The sequence below is a fragment of the Spermophilus citellus genome (assembly GCF_964194105.1).
Source record: "Spermophilus citellus genome assembly, chromosome: 7".
Lineage (NCBI taxonomy): Eukaryota > Metazoa > Chordata > Mammalia > Rodentia > Sciuridae > Spermophilus > Spermophilus citellus.
The window spans coordinates 122,441,976-122,462,184 of record NC_138188.1 but is presented as its reverse complement, the minus strand read 5'-3'; the positions used below and the strand labels follow the sequence as shown (position 1 = coordinate 122,462,184).

The 20,209-nt window shown below is 42.7% G+C and overlaps 1 protein-coding gene across 8 annotated transcripts in view; it reads left to right on the top strand.

Moving 5' to 3' along the window:
* Positions 1-20,209, top strand: part of ABCC5 (ATP binding cassette subfamily C member 5) — a 90,783-nt gene that overhangs the window by 31,378 nt on the left and 39,196 nt on the right. For all 8 annotated transcript variants that reach the window (XM_081301392.1, XM_081301393.1, XM_081301397.1 and 5 more), the window contains 9 exons: positions 545-693; positions 1,006-1,113; positions 5,057-5,413; positions 9,956-10,027; positions 12,355-12,479; positions 12,599-12,671; positions 14,120-14,323; positions 14,761-14,904; positions 17,527-17,629. In XM_081301392.1, the coding sequence (XP_081157518.1) occupies positions 545-693; positions 1,006-1,113; positions 5,057-5,413; positions 9,956-10,027; positions 12,355-12,479; positions 12,599-12,671; positions 14,120-14,323; positions 14,761-14,904; positions 17,527-17,629 (1,335 nt within the window). The remainder of the gene's footprint in view (positions 1-544; positions 694-1,005; positions 1,114-5,056; positions 5,414-9,955; positions 10,028-12,354; positions 12,480-12,598; positions 12,672-14,119; positions 14,324-14,760; positions 14,905-17,526; positions 17,630-20,209) is intronic.

Genomic DNA, 20,209 nt, shown 5'->3' with positions numbered 1-20,209 from the left:
GTTGAACAGTCTTTCTATGATTCCTGAGGCAAAAAATAAGCAACAGCCAGATAAGCAAACAAAACTGCCAGTTGTAGATACAATTAATGTATTCATTTCTTATAAACCCAAGGACTCACAAGAAAAAGATAGAAGATGATCCCTGTACTCATTTGTAGCAACTGCTCTCCATTAGATTCTTTTCAGTGACTTGATCCATTTCAAACTTCAGCTCAAATAGTAGAGTCAATAAGTCATTAGACTAATGTTTGCACTGTAGGTATTAAAAGGTCATTTATAAACCTGTTTGTGGGGCTGGGATTGTGGCTCAGTGGTAGAGTGCTTGCCTAGCATGGGCGGGACCCGGGTTTGATCCTCAGCACCACATAAAAATAAAGGCATTGTGTTGTGTCCATCTACACCAAAAAAATAATACTAAATATTAAAAAAATAAAAATAAAAAAATAAAATCCTGTTTGTGGGTGAGTCTTGTTTGGTTTTGGAGGAAAAAAATCCCAATGTTTCTTTTGACTTGGTTTAAAGGTGTCTTCTTTTTTATTCATAGAAATCCGAGAGGAGGAGCGCCGGATATTGGAAAAAGCTGGGTACTTTCAGAGCATCACTGTCGGTGTGGCTCCCATTGTGGTGGTGATTGCCAGTGTGGTGACGTTCTCTGTTCACATGATCCTGGGCTTCGATCTGACAGCAGCACAGGTCAGGGACCCCCCAGGGATGGGGAGCGTTGTCTAGTGGGGAGCCAGCCCTTGCAGATAGTGTACAGGTTATTTTTAGTCAGCCTAGGCTTGGGTTTCATTCTGAAGATACCAGTCAACCTATGGTTCAGATTTACTGAGATTTTAACTGAAGGTCTCATGAAAACCTTATCTTTAAAAAAAAATGTGACTCGTAGTAACATTTGACAGCCAAGCTGAGCCTTCCTACCACCTGAAAGGAAGTCGGAGATGTCTTGTCATTGTAGTTGCCTCTCGAGATCATGCTCAGTTTCTCCTCCTTTCCCATTTTAAGGCTTTCACAGTGGTGACTGTCTTCAATTCCATGACTTTTGCTTTGAAAGTAACACCATTCTCAGTAAAGTCCCTCTCGGAAGCATCGGTTGCTGTTGACAGGTTTAAGGTAAGTGACTCCTTGCCCCTCCTCTGTGTCAGGAGCTGTCCCTGGCACAACTCCCTGCTGCCTGTGCTCTAGGGGGCCACACAGATTAACCACACTTGGTTTTGATTTTCTTTGAGCATTTTGGCAAGTTGTTAAGAAGGAGGCATGGAAGACACTGAATTAAGGGATAGACTTTTACCCTTCCTGGATGGCTTGGTCCTGGGCTCAGCATTCCCTCCAGAGCAAGACCCTTCCTCCTAGGCCTGACCTGGATTTATGTCATAACTCACTGGGCTTTTAAGTGATTTAAACCTAGAAGACCAGAATTGCTGTGACTGTCAGGTTTTCCTCCCCTTTATCGTCGCTACTGTCAGTTTGATTGGTTGATATACTAAGTCCTTTTTTGGTACTTTCTTTCTCCTGCCCTGTGATTGCCATTCATAATGCAGTGACATGGAACTAGTCATAAATCTAGATCATGTTGGGAAGTGCAGTTAAGTAAGTACCAGTTTTTTTCCTTGCAGGTGGTTAGTTGATCATACTTTGGCAGTGTTCTTTGTGCCATCAGAATAATAGAAATACATGATATAAGAGGAAGCTATATTTGGGAGGGTGGAGGGAGATAGATATTTGAAAGTGGTTAACACTCATTTTAAAAAGTTAAAAAAAAAGCACACCATGTGGACTGGAATTCCTTGATGGTGACACTCTTGTGCTCCTGCTCATCTTTCTTGGCCAGTGAGAACACTATAAAAGTGATTTTGGTCCATGAACACTTGAAGCTGAGGTGTTTTAGGGATGAATATCACCCACTTAGAGCTCAGTAGAAACAAATTTGGTTTTCCTGTTAAGACTAAAATATACCTTCCCAGGATGTATTTATTTATATTATCTACTTATTCGTAGTTAATCAGGTGAATTTTGTGGATCAAGAAAGCTAGCCCTCCAGAATGCACCCCCATCCCCATTTCCTTCCCCTTCCCCAGCTTGGCTGCTAGAAGGACAAGAGCCAGAGTCACATGAGAAGCAGAGTCACATGAGAAGCAGTGGTCTGACAGCCGTCAGATGCTTCCTGCTTTGTGAACCCACAGTAGCCAATCATGCAAGAAAGCAGATGTTTTGACCAGAAGTCTTCCCTCCCGTTTGTTTCTATATCTTTGTTAGTGGATGGATTTGGTTGGATTTTGGATGAAGAAACAGAGTGTATAATATAGTCTTGTTCTCCCCTTGTTTTTCGGGGGTTCACTTCTCTTCACTTATTAGTGAGGACTTGGATTAGCAGGTGGCATTTCATCTCATAGTTCCTTCCTCTGTCCAGGAAGCATCAGAGTTAATAATAGCAAAATCACCCACAGCTCTCTTTTATGTCTCGTGAGACTTCAGTCCAATTCTATCCTCTGCCTCTTGGCAGGGTTTTTCCTTTCTTAAGGTAGATGTGTGGCCCAAGATAATGAGTATTTATTGCTTAATCCTTCCCCAACTCTAAGCTGTTTCTTTCTTATTATCTTCATGTGCTTATTAATTAGAATTATGTTCACTTCATTAGGGATTGGGGAGAAGTAGCTGTTTTTTAGGTGTAATTCACTAGAGGAAATCTGCTTCAATCCTGGGAGACCACCTGAGGCAGTCTTTTTTAAAAATTTTTAAAAAATTTTTTAGTTGTAATGGACACAATGCCTTTATTTTGTTTATTTTTATTTATATGTGGTGCTGAGGATTGAATCCGGTACCTCACACATGCTAGGCAAGCACTCTCCCAGCCCTGAGGCAGTCTTTTGAAATGAGACTGTTCCTGGGATTATATCTCTCCCATCATCTTCTAGGAAATGGATATGAGAATAACCAGGATGGGACTTGCCTGTTTGGTTTATTTTCTGCATATTGAAATTCAGTGATGGTGCTGCAAAAGTGCTTTCACCCTCTGCCTTCTTCTTTTTTTTAATAATTTTTTTTAGTTGTAGATGGTCACAATTTATTTTATTTGTTCATATTTATGTGATGCTGAGGATCAAACCCAGTGCCTCACACATGCGAGGCAAGTGCTCTGCCACTGAGCCACAACCCCAGGCTTCACTCTCTGCCTTCTTATTTTGCATCGTCACCTTTCTCTTTTTAAATGGACTTAGGGATCTGATGGATAAGCAAGTGTGGTATTTGCTCTATTTGATCTGCCTTGGAAGTGCATCCTGCACAAGAGCTCATTGCTTCCTATTGAGTAGTGTGGATAAAGGATAGACAAAGGGATAAAATTTCTAGGAGAAATAACTTGTTGAAGGGCAGTTATTTGCTTGTCACTACTGTAGCGTGGTTACGTTTTATAAATAAAAATACAGGATGCCCAATTAAATACTGCATGGGATATACTTATACTGAAAATTGTTTATTATTTATCTGGAATCCAAATTTAACCGGGTGTCTTGTATTTTATCTGGTGTCTTGCATTTTATTTGTAACCCCTCATCTGCTCAACTGATACATTCTGGTTTTTGTCTTTTGGCAAATGAAAGTAGTGTTTTGATGTTCAGTGTTTCATGGTAAAGTTGAGGTTTACAGTTTGTGACCTCTAAGATTCTGTTGTCATCCTGGCAAGTGCAAATCCAAGTAGATATAAATTCAAGAGTTGTAAGACCCCCATCTGCCTCACCCTGTCAGGGTAGGGCGACCTGAACTGAAATCCTCCTGGGGCAGGGCAGAGCTAATAATAAGGAAAAGTAGAGGAAGAACTGTACACATGATTAGGCACCAACATATTTCTTAGTAGTTCATTAAGGCCTAAACTCTCTTCATCCTCTTAATAACTCCAGGGGAGAGAATGATGGAAATTCTGTCAGCCTGTGGTTTTACTCAATGATGGTGATCAAAATATTTATGTTATTTTTAGCTCAATTTCTCAGGAAGGCTCTGAACAAATGAAACCAAACAGCTGTTTTCAGAAAGCAGGGACTAAACCCAAGATTGATCAAGAGTGAATATTATCTAGGAAATTTAGAATCATGATACTTCTAGGAAGACTGGGGATTAAAAATGAGTAAGAGGTGATGATATAAGGGGGGAAGAAAGCAAGCTTAGAAGTTTAGGACCCAAGAGAATGAGAAAGGGAATATGTATTATATGTAATAGCACAAATTCTTAATTATTGGAATCTAAGTGGGGTGGCATTCTTTAGAAATGACAGATTTAAGAGGATGGTCAGAAGAGGACTCAAGTCTTATGGGAAGGTCCCAGGCTGTGGTTTACTGTGGTGGTGTTTCTGGTTAATTTCAGAGACTCTTCCCGCTTCAAGCATCCCATTTTCCTTCCCTTTAATTTAACTGAGGGTGTCTCTGGAAGCAGACTGGAGGAAAGGGGTCTTGTTCTCCCTCCAAGGGGTCTTTCTAGGGGAGATACCCTTTGCTTCCATGTAGGCCTGTCTTTTGTTTTGTTGAATTCTCCCAGGTTCTAAGGCAGGGCTTTGAAGACATGAGGATTTCTTATCAGGAGGAGTATACGGGAGACAGAACCTTAGACCCTCTATTCAGTTCATCCTCTCCCAACAGGTGTCAGGTTGCAGGTGAGGGAGGTGGGCAGGCTTTGTGATCTGCAGGAGTGTTCTGGAGGGAAAACAAGATGGTGAGGGTCTGTATAGGGGATCAGAGTGCTCCTGAGTTAGAACAAAGGGCTGCATAGCAGTTCATTGTCCTTTTGGCCCATATTAGGCCGGCAGAAAAGGAATGAGTAGCTTAGCTTAGTGTAGAGGGTTGGGTCAATGGACAAGGTCCCTGTACCTTCTGTGGTTGTCCCCATGCTCTTGAGACCCCCTTGGCGGGCCTGAGGCGAGGCTACACTAATGAGCTGCCTTTTGCCCTTCAGCTTCCTTCTACTGTATAGCCTGATGTGTTTTGCTACGTGAGTGTGCGCCCTAGGCTTGTCTCCCTGGTCTTGATCCAGTGTCTCATCTTTGCACCTCTCTCACAACTCCTATCAGAGTTTGTTTCTAATGGAAGAGGTTCACATGATAAAGAACAAACCAGCCAGTCCTCACATCAAGATAGAGATGAAAAATGCCACCTTGGCATGGGACTCCTCCCACTCCAGTATCCAGAACTCGCCCAAGCTGACCCCCAAAATGAAAAAAGACAAGAGGGCTGCCAAGGGCAAGAAAGAGAAGGTGAGGCAGCTGCAGCGCACTGAGCATCAGGCGGTGCTGGCAGAGCAGAAAGGCCACCTCCTCCTGGATAGTGACGAGCGGCCCAGTCCTGAAGAGGAAGAAGGCAAGCACATCCACCTGGGGAACCTCCGCCTGCAGAGGACGCTGTACAGCATCGACCTGGAAATTGAAGAGGTGAGCTGTCCGCCTCCACTCCTGCCCCCTTCGCACCCACACCCAGTCTGGCATGCCTCCCCTTCTGATCTGGGGAGAAAAGGCAGGTGCAGTTCCTTTTACCAAGGTTCTCTGTGGCTATAAATGATTTTGAACCAAAAAGCAGATTGGACCAGCTATAATTTCAAAGGGAATATTTAAGCATTTAACAACAGAGTTAATAACAACTGATCTCATGAGATGCTCATTTTATAAACAAGGAAATGAAGCATTCGAGTGGATTTTCCAAAATTTTGCCCTGAATCAGTTTCTGGCTATCATAGCTCTATGTGAGCTGCAGTAATTATTTCTGGTGTTATAACTTTGTGTGGGCTCCCTGTTCCCAGTAGGCTGTGCATTGCACAAGACCTGGCACAGGGTAGGTGTTCTTGGTGCTTTTTACCAATGGTTATATTGTAATCATTTATTTTAAATGGAAGTGAAGCATCATTTTGGTATATGATGTCACAGTGCAGGTGGTACAGATCAGGCAGGAGTCTCAGAGAGGGGCTAGTGCAGGTTCAAAGCTTTTAAGATACAGACTGATTAGGAACCAGCACCATGTTTATTTTTTTTATTTTATTTTTTTTAAATTGCTTTTATTTTTTGAATACACGACAGCAGAATGCATCACAATTCTTATTACACATATAGAACACAATTTTTCATATCTCTGTATATAAAATATGTTCACACCAATTCATGTCTTCATACATGTAAAGCTGCTTTTTCCTTTTTTTTTGATAGAATGCTAGAATTCAATCTATATTAAGAAAAATCTGGATTACAGAGGTAACTTTCATCCTCTTAAATCAATAACTTATTATTTTTTTTTGTTGTTGGTCGTTCAAAACATTACATAGTTCTTGATATATCATATTTCACAGTTTGATTCAAGTGGATTATGAACTTCCATTTTTACCCCGTATACAGATTGCTGAATCACATCGTTTACACTTCCATTGATTTACACATTGCCATTCTAGTGTCTGTTGTATTCTGCTGCCTTTCCTATCCTCTACTATCCCCCCTCCCCTCCCCTCCCCTCCCCTCTTCTCTCTCTACCCCTTCTACTGTAAATCATTTCTTCCACTTGTATTATTCTTCCCTTACCCCTCACTTCCTCTTATATGTAATTTTGTATAACCATGAGGATCACCTTCCATTTCCATACAATTTCCCTTCTCTCTCCCTTTCCCTCCCACCTCTCATCCCTGTTTAATGTTAATCTTCTTCTCATGCTCTTCGTCCCTACTCTGTCCTTAGTTACTCCCCTTATATCAAAGAAGACATTTGGCATTTGTTTTTTAGGGATTGGCTAGCTTCACTTAGCATAATCTGCTCTAATGCCATCCATTTCCCTCCAAATTCTATGATTTTGTCATTTTTTAATGCAGAGTAATACTCCATTGTGTATAAATGCCACATTTTTTTTTATCCATTCGTCTATTGAAGGGCATCTAGGTTGGTTCCACAATCTTGCTATCGTGAATTGTGCTGCTATGAACATCGATGTAGCAGTGTCCCTGTAGCATGCTCTTATTAGGTCTTTAGGGAATAGACCGAGAAGGGGAATAGCTGGGTCAAATGGTGGTTCCATTCCCAGCTTTCCAAGAAATCTCCATACTGCTTTCCAAATTGGCTGCACCAATTTGCAGTCCCACCAACAATGAACAAGTGTACCCTTTTCCCCACATCCTCGCCAGCACTTGTTGTTGTTTGACTTCGTAATGGCTGCCAATCTTACTAGAGTGAGATGGTATCTTAGGGTGGTTTTGATTTGCATTTCTCTGACTGCTAGCGATGGTGAGCATTTTTTCATGTACTTGTTGATTGATTGTATGTCCTCCTCTGAGAAGTGTCTGTTCAGGTCCTTGGCCCATTTGTTGATTGGGTTATTTGTTATCTTATTGTCTAATTTTTTGAGTTCTTTGTATACTCTGGATATTAGGGCTCTATCTGAAGTCTGAGGAGTAAAAATTTGTTCCCAGGATGTAGGCTCCCTGTTTACCTCTCTTATTGTTTCTTTTGCTGAGAAAAAACTTTTTAGTTTGAGTAAGTCCCATTTGTTGATTCTAGTTATTAACTCTTGCGCTATGGGTGTCCTATTGAGGAATTTGGAGCCCGACCCCACAGTATGTAGATCATAGCCAACTTTTTCTTCTATCAGACGCCGTGTCTCTGATTTGATATCAAGCTCCTTGATCCATTTTGAGTTAACTTTTGTGCATGGCGAGAGAAAGGGATTCAGTTTCATTTTGATGCAAATGGATTTCCAGTTTTCCCAGCACCATTTGTTGAAGATGCTATCCTTCCTCCATTGCATGCTTTTAGCCCCTTTATCAAATATAAGATAGTTGTAGTTTTGTGGATTGGTTTCTGTGTCCTCTATTCTATACCATTGGTCCACCCGCTTGTTTTGGTACCAGTACCATGCTGTTTTTGTTACTATTGCTCTGTAATATAGTTTGAAGTCTGGTATCGCTATACCGCCTGATTCACACTTCCTGCTTAGCATTGTTTTCCAGCACCATGTTTAAAGGGCTGTAACGTTCAGAGGACACAGTCATATGCATATTCATTTCTTCAACAGCCATTTTCTGAGTTCCACCTATATGTCAGGCAATGTTATAGGGCTGGGAATGTAGCAGCAAAAATCCCTGCTCTCCTAGAGCGTACATTCCAGTGGCACAGACAAACAATAAACAAGTCTAATATATCCTGTGTCAGATTGTGATAAGGGCTGTGAAAAATGAGGTGGAAAGTGCTGGGGTAGGGACAGTTGGGATTGCAGTTTTAGTGGGTTGCTGGAGAGAAGGTTTCATTTATTTTATTTTTTTATTTTTAAAATTAATTTAATTGATATATTATAATTACATGTAATAGTGGGATTCATTGTGACATATTTATACAAGCACATATCATAATTTGGTCAATTTCATCCCCCATTTTCACCCCCTTTCTTTCCCTCTTCCCTTTCCTCAGATCCCCTTCCTCTACTGGTGGGAAGACCTCATTTAAGAAGTAGACTTTTTTTGTGGGGTGGGGGTACTGGGGATTGAACCCCACTGAACTACATCCCAACTTTTTTATATTTATTTTGAGACACAGTCTTGGTAAGTTGCTGAGGGTCTTACTAAGTTGCTTAGTTTGGCCTCAAACTTGTGATCCTCCTCCCTCAGCCTCCTGAGTCTGTGGGATTACAAAACAGGGAGGGGAAGGCACAGTAACACTTGCCAGATGTCTTCTCTGCACCAGGCACTTGCTTCTTTGTTGCTGTCATACTTAGTCACCAGAAAATTTGCGTTTTTCTCTGTGTAAACCTACCTGGCCTGAGCAGAGCTTGAACTGTGACTTGATCTCTCATTACCACCAGGCAGTGATCTTTCAGACTTACAGACCATGTCAAACTGTTGTTTGCTCAACATGCTTTTATTACATCCCAGACACTTGGTTTTATAGAGTAACTCCTTTCCTTGGGTGCTCAGAGTCCAGTGAGGGAGGCAGACACAGTGTTGTTTTAGGTAACAAGGGTCATATGATTAGCAGGTGCTAGTGGTTTTGGGATTCTAGTCCCCCCCTGCCCCTCCAGTGCCTGTGTTCCTTCCATACCACCCAGTCTTCCTTTCTTCCTTCCTTGGGCCGTCTGTCCTTGAAAACTTATAGTCATCTGTCTATCCTTGACAACTTTCAGCACTACCTATGGGAATTCATTTGCTTATCTGAGGATAGTCAGCCCTCTGTATTCATGCATTCCAACCAGCTGCAGATAAAAAGTATTTATTTGGTGGAAAAAAATCAATCTATATTGAACACATGGACTTTTTTCCTTGTCCATTATTCCCTAAACAAAACAGTATTACAACTATTTGCCTATATTAGGTATTCTATGTTATCTAGAGATGGTTTAAAGCATACTAGAGGATGTGTGGAGGTTATATGCAAATACTGTGCTTTTTTAAACATCCATAGATTTTGGTATCCTCAGGAGTCCTTGAACCAGTCCCCATGGATCCGGAGTTAATTGCAGGCTTGGGTTTCCACTTTTATTTGAAATTGATGATGTAAATATTCCTCAGATTTTTGGAAATATCTTTCAGAAAAATATATGCAACAATGCACCTACTTTCCATTGACAATGCAAACCCTAGAGAAAAATCATAATTTACAAGAGTCCCACCTTCTCTTCTAAAAAATAAGAAAAACAAACAAAAAACATGGGTTACCAATAAAGTTGGAAAGAAGCTAGGATTTCTAAAAGTGGAATACCATGATGTATGTGGAATGTTTAGTCTTTTCAAAGGGCTTTTATCTCTGTTACCTCAGCGTATCCCCACACTATCCCTGTGAAGTAGGCTGCTAATGAGTGAGAAAACAGGTACACAATGTGTTGACTCATCAGGATGACAGCTACTGTGTTGATGAATTAAAGTTAATGCATTTTTCCTTAAAGAAGTTGCACGCCTTAGGATGAGTGGTTGGTGGTTTCTTAATGATCTTCCTCTCTGTGTGTGCTTTGTCCAGGGTAAATTGGTTGGAATCTGTGGCAGTGTGGGAAGTGGAAAAACGTCTCTCATTTCAGCCATTTTAGGACAGGTAAGATTTCTGTTATTGCCCTTGACATGTTCTGTTTCTTTCTTAGGATTCTACTTAGCAAACATCTCAGGAAAAATGAGTTCATTTGCTGAAGAGTCAGGAGAGGTGGAAACAAAGGAACCTTGGTCTGTTTCCTACCCTTCTCTTCCTCCCAACAGCCTGTTTCTGGAAGGGCACAGTTGACACCTGATGAATGACTAATCTGTGCCCTAGCTGGCATCATTTTTTCTCTGTGCCTTCTTTTATTCAACACGTATTTATTGAATGCTGTAGATATGTCAGATAGCATGTTGCGAAGCGGGAAAGAGAGGAGCAAATGCCCACACTGTAGCAAAGGGTCAACCCGGGCTTCAGAGCCGGGGTGGCGCATGCCTGAACTCCCAACTATTCAGGGGCTGAGGCAGGAGGATCAAAGTTCGAGACCAGATGGGGCAACTTAAGTGAGACCATGTGTCAAAATAGAAGAAAAAGAGCTGGGGGTGTAGCTCAATGGTAGAGCACCCCTGGGTTCAGTCCTTGGTACTACAAAAAACAAAGCAAAACAAAAAACTGGGCTGCCAGGATTTGATTGAGAATCATGGCAGCACTCAGTGTTCAGCCTAACCACCAAAGGAGTTGTCTCCTCAAGGAGTTCATGTCCAGTGGGAGGCTAGGCCAGCCAGCTAGATACACAAGCACATCACAAGGCCATGAGTGAAGAGTACACAAGATGCCCAATGGACAGCTGTCAGCACTGAGAGGGGGGGACAAAAGGACAAGGACCCTCTGCTGAGACAAATTGTCTTTAATGTTTTTGAACCAAATAATGAGAAGAGTCTAAGGTACCTGTGTGCTTTTAAACTTGAATTCATCTACAGGTTGAGGTGGGAATGAACACAGGACCATTCCTAGCTTTTGATAACGAGGTCTTCTGAATCGCACATTCTTATTGAGGACATGAGACAAATGGGAGTGGGGGAGGGTGTTTCTGTGGCCTCCAGGTTAGGGACTATTTCCTTGTCTGTTTGGTATCAGCTGTCACAGTTGGTGACCTGTGGCTCTTCTGGAGGGCAGTGTTGCCCTAGGCAGTCCAAGGAGGCTACATTCTGCTTTAGGACACTCTCCAGGCCTTGGGCCCAGCTGGAAGTCTTTGTAAAAAACTTCCTAGATGATTTCTGAAAATCAGCCAGATTTGAGTGCCAATGGTGAGGGACAGAGATGAGGGCACTGAAGGGAGTAGGAAAAGCACCATTTCTAAGTTCTGCTCAATAGTCTAACAGTGCAGTGTTTGATGCACTTTTGGGGTGGACTGGACAGTGTTAGGTCGAAACTCAGGTGGGCTTGGCTCCTGGATCAAGTCCTGGAGGCCCTCTCTCTGACAGGGAGGCTGATGATGTTGGTCAGCCCTGCTTCTTTCAGATTTAACTCTTCATTGACATTACTGCTGTGTGGGGTCTGTGTAGCTGCAGCCAGGAGAAGTGGGTTCCTAAACACTTTGACATGCACATCCCGAGTGTTTGCCTGTCTCTGGGTGGTTAGGTGTTATGGTCTGTGGCATACACCTGTGTATGTACACTGTGAGTGTGTGTTTGAGGTGTTTGAGAGGACAAGCTTTATGTGCAAGTACTACCTGTCTGGTTAATGACACTTTACTTCAAAGCTATAGCATCTCTAACCCAAGACAGATGTCTACTGTAGGTCTCAAAAAGAGCCATGTAAAATTGGTAAATCAATTCATACCAGGCATCGTGACTGAAAACATTTCAGAGCACATGGCTCATTGTGCAGTCCCTTCACATTGGAGGGGAAAGTCCTTACATGGGTGCTGTATAATACAAGCTTATGTCTAATCTGGAATTTTCCCTCCTTTGGTCCTCATTTTACAGAAGCAGCTGATCTAGGCAATGTTCTGAATGAATTCTGTAGACGAGTTGGTTTGCCCTCCCCTTGAGGCAGACATTGGCTATAAATCCTTACAACATCCCCTCCAGGGGATGTCAAGTGCAGTCCAAGGAGTCCCTGGAGTCCCTCCTGGCTTATTAAAACATAGTTAAAACAGTTTACAGATAGGAAGAGTACAAACTAGGCCCATGACAATAGGCTGAGTGAAGTATTTACTCAGTCAAGTTGTGGTTATACTGGGTTTCCATCTCACGTAAGCAAGGAGAACTTCAATTTTCTTTGCTGCTGGAACTCTTTAGAACAAATGTAGGGTCTAGACTTGGGTCCAAAAAGCATCCAAGAAAGTTGCCAAAACTTTAGATTCCATTGAGGAATGTATGGGGGTCTGTTGGCTTAGGGTGATGGTTTCGAGTTATGATGCCTTTGGATGGTGTTTGTCTCCCTAGATGACACTTCTAGAGGGCAGCATTGCCATCAGTGGAACCTTCGCTTATGTGGCCCAGCAGGCCTGGATCCTCAATGCCACTCTGAGAGACAACATCCTCTTTGGGAAGGAATTAGATGAAGAAAGGCAAGGAGTGTTTGGTTTCTGTCATGCTTTCCATCTTGGCCACGTGAGATGCGAGGCAGCCCTTCAGCAGGCTCTGCTCCAACCGTGTCCCTGACACTATGTCACTTTGTGTCCTTCAGATACAACTCAGTGCTGAACAGCTGCTGCCTGAGGCCTGACCTGGCCATTCTTCCCAACAGTGACCTGACTGAGGTACAGGCCTTTTGTATGGGATGTACACATTTAGCACATTTAGCAGGGGGGGGCTCTCTCTAGGAGAGGTGGAGGGTTGGGCCACAGCCCCCTCCTAGGATGCATCCTCAATGCTTGGGAGAAGAACCACAAGGGGAGTTTTGCTTTCATTGAGCCTTTCTGTTAAGAAAGCATTTATTCATTAGCAGAGGGATATTAACCCTGTTTTAAGTATCTAAGTTTTCCGTATGTCAATTTTAAACAAAATCCTATTGTTGATTTAATGTTTTTTACTCTATTCAGATGTTTTTAAAGCCACAAGTCAAGCATGTTTATTACAAACTTCTTCCCTGGAATTATTTTGCCAACCGCCTTATTCAGTCTATAGAGTCCTCTTCCATTAGAAAGAGACCTTAGAACAAATCCATTTTTCTCTGGTTCTCTGCACTGGAGCAGTTTCCAGAGGCATATCTCTGGAACTAGTTTTTGCTCTTCAGTGTTAAAACTTATATCCCTGAGCTGCCCCGGAGGCCTTGGGAACTGGCATTTTTATTCAGCTTTCTTCATTTAAATCGCTCAAGCCAGATTTGGCAAATGTTAGTTCAGAGTTCTCAACTCATGGTCTCCAGACCAGCAGCATCAAAATCACCTGGGAATTTGATAGAAATGTAAATTGTCAGCCCACACTCCAGACCTACTGAATCAGACATTGGCCATGGGGCCCAGCAGTCTGTTCTAACAAGCCCTGCAAGTAATTCTGATGCAAGTCAGGTTTGAAAACCTTTAAATTAATTGAATGGTTTTTTAAGGACAAGATTCCAAACAAGCTAATTACCATATGACAATCGATTTCCTTGTTTGTTCATATGGTAACATTTAGAAAATACATTGTATGCCAGTGACAGGTGCAGCACCTGCTTGACACTGGGGATATAAAGGATTAAGACAGCCATCTGCATCCTCACAAAGCTTATAGTTAAGGACATGACATACCCAAAGATTTAGGCACAAAATAATCTGATGAAAGAGAGTAAAGAGGTTAAATGGCTCTGATCCCAGGGTGTGGGAGGGGGGTGTGCAGTGGCTCTGAGAGCTGCTAGGCAGCCAAGGGCAAAGGTTCTGCTTCATATGTCCTATTTGGGTGTTAAGATTCTATTAGGGCTGTTCATTTTTAAGCAGTGGTGAAGCATGGTCAACTTCGTGTTTTGGAAAGATCTTTCTGCCATGTGGAGAACCGATTGGAGGGGTGCCCAGGGGCAGTGGCAAGGCCAAGTATAGGCCTGATTGGTACCAGGTGATTCTGAGCCAACTCCCCCAATTCCTGGAAGGATCATAGTGGCAGTTTATTCAGGCAGAGAATTCAAGAGAAGGTACCAGCTTGAGAGGACAGGTGACTGTTGACTATTGTGGCCACAAAGCACTGTTTCAGACTTGACCTGAGGGCTTTGCTGTGCTTCCGGGCCCTGTAGATCGGTGAACGAGGAGCCAACCTAAGTGGTGGACAGCGCCAGAGGATCAGCCTTGCCCGGGCATTGTACAGCGACAGGAGCATTTACATCCTAGATGACCCCCTCAGTGCCTTAGACGCCCATGTGGGCAACCACATCTTCAACAGTGCTATCCGGAAGCACCTCAAGTCCAAGACGGTTCTGTTTGTTACCCACCAGTTACAGGTATGGTGTGCTTTTCTCTAGGCTGCTCGCCTTGGCTTGGGAAATTAGACATGGGATGGTGGGAGGAAACTTTGTGGGGCACCTGGAGATTCCTGGAATTAAGAATTTTCATTTCCTCAGCAAATTACCTCCAGTCCCATCATACCATTGAAGCTCATTATACCAGCATCTCAGTTGGCCATGTTGAGTCAGAGATCCTTGGAGCATATTAGCTTTTGCATATGGGTCAGCAAGTGAAAGGGCTGAGAGATGTGACTGAAAATAGAGTTTGGGTATAAGTGAGTGTGGAAAGCAGTATGTCCAAAACTGTCTCCAGATATCACCAGATGTCCCATGGTTGACCTAGGTCACTTCCAGTTGAGACCTGCTGAGCTGAGGTCTGGGTATTGATCTGTATTTGCACAAACACGAGCAATCATCCCTGCTTTTGTCTGCAGTACCTCGTTGATTGTGATGAAGTGATTTTCATGAAAGAGGGCTGCATCACGGAAAGAGGCACCCATGAGGAGCTGATGAATTTAAGTGGGGATTACGCTACCATTTTTAATAACCTGTTGCTTGGAGAGACACCCCCAGTTGAGGTAAGGTTTGCATGTGTCTCCTTTTTGTGCAGGGGAGTCATGGCTGCAGTGGGTACTTGGGAGAGCTTAGCTGAGTTCCATGTCTGTCTGATCTGCTGTGTGTTCCTAAGACCAGACTGCTGTGAGTTCCTTTACATACTGGATCTACTCTAGGAGAGCAGGGTGGGGAGTGGTGAGCTAGGCTTTCTGCTGCTGAGAACTTAAGAAGATATGTGCTGTTGTGTGGTCATAGCTTAGCTTCCTAAACTCCATCAACCTTGACTGAAGCAGTGGGAAGTCCCCCCCTTTTTTAACGGGTGAATAAGTTGCCTGGGAAAGGAAATTAAATGTGTACATTGGGAAACAGTCCAATGGTGTCTTGGTTGCTGACTTCACACCTATTACTAATACCTACTGTTTGCCAGTTATTGGATTAGGCACTTTATAAATATCATTTTCTATTTAGTCATTTTATGGGCACTATGTGGTCAAATAAGATTATCTCCCACTTGAGGAGGGAATTAAAGCTCAGAAAAGTGAAGCAGCCTGCTGATCAAGGGGGTTTTGACTCAGAAGTGCTGTTCTCCTGTGCAACCCTCAGAGGTGGTGGCTTTGCACACCCTCCCTCTGGCTCCAAATTGGATGCAATCAAGGGCATGCTCAGAAGTGGTGAAGGAGACAATGTTTTCTTCTTGCCATGTGCTGTCTGACCTGGTGACCTCAGGTGACTTAGGCTGGACTAAAAACTGCTTTCTTGGCTACCAGGATATTCTGATGTCAGAGTGGGACAAAAGCAGAAAGTTATTGGGACCTTTTCTGGGAGTCTTAGCTCAGTGTTTGGGTTTTACCTCTTTTGACTTCAGGTACAGCACAGCTGACTCTTCCTGATTGATGTTTTTAGGCTTCTGACATAACTCACACCTCCGGGGTTCATCAGTAACTTCCATAGAGACCCCTGATCCAGATTTACATGTCTGATCTCTGTGATTCTTAGAGCACTCTGGACTCCTCTGGTCATTTCTTTATCACTATAGTGGGGGGCAAAATATGAGGGAAAAAAGCAAACATGAAAATGTCCAAGGTGTAAAAGAATACTGAGTCAGCGTGTGGTGGTGGAGGGAACATCCTTTCAGCACATTTAACTTTTTTGAGCTTTGGTTTCTTCAATTTAAAAAGCCAGTAGCATTTGCCTATAATCCCCAAAACTTGGGAGGCCAAGGCAGGAGGATTGCAAATTCAAAGCCAGCCTCAGCAACTTAGTGAGACCTGTCACAAAAAGAGCTGGGGATGTAGCTCAGTAGTTCCTCCTAGAATTGTTGCATTGATTAAATAATATGTAATGTTCTTCTTCTGGTAAGTATTCAACAAATGTCGGTATCTTTTTAGACAAAGCATATATTCAGGCACTGCAGTAAATATAAAATTTGGGGCCCTAACTTGTATTTCACATAGAGCTCTAAATTTTATATTTTTTAAGTTTTTTCACTGTCAAAGTTTAGTTTAAAAGCCTGCTGGGGACATGAGGCTGACAATATGACATAGAGTAAAATGCAGGGAACTAACTATATTAAGGGAATTTCCTAGATAATAATATGGTAGGAACTTGGCAAAGAAGGCATTAACCCATGAAGTCCCGAGTTTTAATTCTGCAAACATAGTAATTATTTCAGAATTACCGTAAATGATATTTATTACATGATCTAAATTTTTCAAGATGTTTCACATGTAGGACAAGGAGACAAAATGGGTTAAGTAACTTCTGTTGTCTCAGGTTCAGTTTGATGAGTGTTTACTGAGTCCCGCCATGTCTTATTATGGGCACTTCTCAGTAGTAGGCCCTGTGAGGTATGAGCCTGTAAGAGATGGCCTCTGTCTCCGAGGGACTCATAGCATTCTGTAGAAGACCAGTGCTTGCGTGCTTTTACAGGCAGCTATGACACCAGGTCATATAGATAGTAGCAAAGTTGATAACATGCTGAGGGAGAGAAGGGCAAGGATGAACTTTAGAGGAGTCAAAGTCACCTCACACTTTAATCCTTCTGAAATGGGACAACTGTGATGGAGATTGGGATGAGAGGAGGGGCATTCCAAGTGAAGGAACAAGCCTGGACAGGGTACAGAAATGGGAAATTGTGATTTGGTTTCCTTAAAATCCAGTGTAGCTAGAGAGTAGGAGCATGGGAAGCAGTGAGATAGGAGAGGAACGTGGAGAACTGCCTCAGACCAGAACATGGAGGTCCTGCAAAGCAAGGCTGAGAGATTTGGGTTTCCCCTGTGGTAGCAGTAGGAAATTATCTGATTTGGGGATCTGATTTAGTAATGTGGTAACTCAGATTGAAGGAATAGAAATGAGTCCAACTGTAATACTCTGGACACGTTAGAGAGGATAAGCATAGGATTAAAAAGTCTTCTCTTTGGAGTTCAGGTCTTGGATGACTTTGGGGAGAGAAAATGTCAGTAGGAACCCCAATCTCAAAGATTTAAGGAGTTGAGGAAATATGAGATGAGTACAGGTGCCCTTGTAACAAGTCATATATCTCTCTTCTTCTTAGTAGCCTGAGAAATGATTTGTTAATATGTATCTGGTGGACATTGATCTGGATGGCCATAACATGACTGGAGAATTTTTTTTTAACCTATTAGATTAATTCAAAAAAGGAAACCAATGGTTCACAGAAGAAATCACAAGACAAGGGTCCTAAAACAGGATCAGTAAAGAAGGAGAAAGCGGTGAAGCCAGAAGAAGGTAATGACCTTTTTGAGATTTTTTTTTTTTTTTATATTTGTCATGAAAGTTTATCATGAGGGCTGAGGATATAGCTCAGTTGGTAGAGTGTTTTCCTCGCATGCACAAAGCTCTTGGTTCAATCCCCAGCACCACAAAAAAAAAAAAAAAAAAAAAAAAGAGAGAGAGAGAGAGAAGAAAGATTATCAGGAATAACTCCACATGGTAGTTCATGATGTTTGATAACGTTGTGTGTTACATGGTCTTATATTTTTGAATAACAAAATTTGTAGATAAGTTGGGAGACTGTGAGGCACCTTCTGTTTACCTAAACAGAAAAGGTGGTGAGAAGGACCTTTGGTCCCATACCTTCCCCTTCTTATGCAGGGTAAGGTCAGGTGTAGCAGTTACAGCTGAGTCATCCTGAATGAGGACTACTTGAGTGCTGGGTGGAGGTATGCCTTTCCTTCCTGCCATTCACCTCTGCACTTTTAAAAGTCAGTCCTAGCTAAAATAGAGGGGTCCCAGTCTAAGAATGCCGTGTTCTCAGAGGCACTGTTTTGAAACAGGGTGCACTCATTGCCTAGTCCTAACAATATTGCATCAGGGCTATGGAGAAGACTTATAGTTAGCAGTTTTTCCTACTTAACTTTCCCTATCCTTGGTCCTGGTTTTTAAACTTTTCTCTTAACAGCAGGTGTGGTGGCACATGCCTGTAATCCTAGCAGCTTGGGAGGCTGAGGCAGGAGGATCACAAGTTCAAAGCCAGCCTCAGCAACTTAGCAAGGCTCTAAGCAACTCAGCAAGGCTCTAAGCAACTCAGTGAGACCCTGTCTCTAAATAAAATACAAAAAAGGGCTGGGTATGTGGCTCAGTGGTTAAGTGCCCCCGAGTTCAAACCCCAGTACCAAATAAATAAATTAATTAATAAGCTTTTCTCTTAGCAACTGAGGTAAATCTTGAGAATTACAAAAGTTATTTGAAATCACATGACTATTTTCATTTTGTGAATTTTAAACTGCATATCAACTTCCAAATTTAAAAAGCAGTTGTATTTTAAAACTCTTTTCTTAGAGAGTCACCTCCTAACCTGATCCTTTTGAATCCAGGGACCTCCCTGCTTGGGGCAATGGCAAACCCGCTGTCCTTGTCCTTAAAACTGCAGCAGACATTTGATGTTCGGAGTTGACATGCTGATTGATCACTTTCTGACTCTTTCTTTGAAAGGAACAAGCCTAAATTCTTCAATTCAGGCATGATTTAAAATCCTTTATTGACACACCCATAAAGCAAACAGCACAGAAAGCTGAGACATCTGTTAATTCCTGCCATAAACCAGAATATCACTAGGGAGCATTTGTTCTCATCTACCCAGCCACCAACCTGGCTACTCACAACTCTCTAAGTCCCAAGCCATGGCTGGCCTATTTGAGATGACTAAACATATGGCCTTTCTCTGTATTCTCATGTCAGCAGCAATCATCTAGCCACACCTGGGAGATGTCCGTGAACCTTTTCTCTCCAAGTCAGTCAGTCACCACATTCTACTGGATTTACCTCCTGACACTCTATCCTCATGGCCTCCACCATGATTTGGACCCTTACTATTTCCTTCCTAGAGTTTTACCACTGCCTCCTTTTAAATCTGTGTTCCACGTAGACAGCTGAGTCACCCAGTTGAAAGCAAGAGACCAAAGTTGGGTATGGTAGCACGCACCTATAGTCTCAGCACTCAGGAGGCTAAGCTGGAGGATCACTTAAGCCCAGGAATTCAACATCTGGGCAACATGGCAAGACTCCATGTCCAAGTAAATAAAATAAAATAAAAACAGACCAGTCAGCTTACTCGCCTGCATGAAGCCTTAGAGTAACTTCTCATTTTCAAAACAGTGGGTTTTTTTCTTGGCACAGCACCTGGAAAATGCTTGTTTAAAAAAGAAAAGAGAATAAAGAAAGGAAAAAGAAAATGCTTTCCTCTCTAGGGGACACTGGGAGGCATAGAAGAGGAGGCTCACCACTGAGGCAGCTGGTCTCATAATGTGGCCATCCTGGGTCCACCTAGCCCAGGAGGAATTAGGAGTCAGATCTCTACATACCTACAACCCCTTCTCTCAAGATGGCCTATCCAAAGGAGAAGGCTCAGATGCCTTTGTTCCCTGGCCAGAGCCTACTTAACCAGCCTCATCTTCTCTCACACTCTTTAGGTGACCTTCGTTCCAGCTGTGCCGACTTGCCCTCTCTATGCCTGTGCTCATGTTATTTTCTTTGCTGAATCTCTCCCCACCTGGTTGATTCTGCTTTACTTTTCAAGAAGCAATACAGATGACACAGAAAGTCTTCCTTGTGCTTGCCTGCTAACCACCCACACCCCTCCCGGGATTAGGTACCCTCCCTGGATGTGCCCATGCTGCCCTGCATACAGCCCAGTGGTCGCATCGTGCACATTTTTATCATGTGCTTTTTTATCTGCCTGATCTCCAGACTATGATAAGATCCTCAGGCAGACCCTCAATGATGGGGGCCTTGCTTCAAGCCTCTTCATTGGCCTGCTTTATAGTAGGTGATTAGTAAGTGTTAAACAGATGAATGAATACTTCTGGT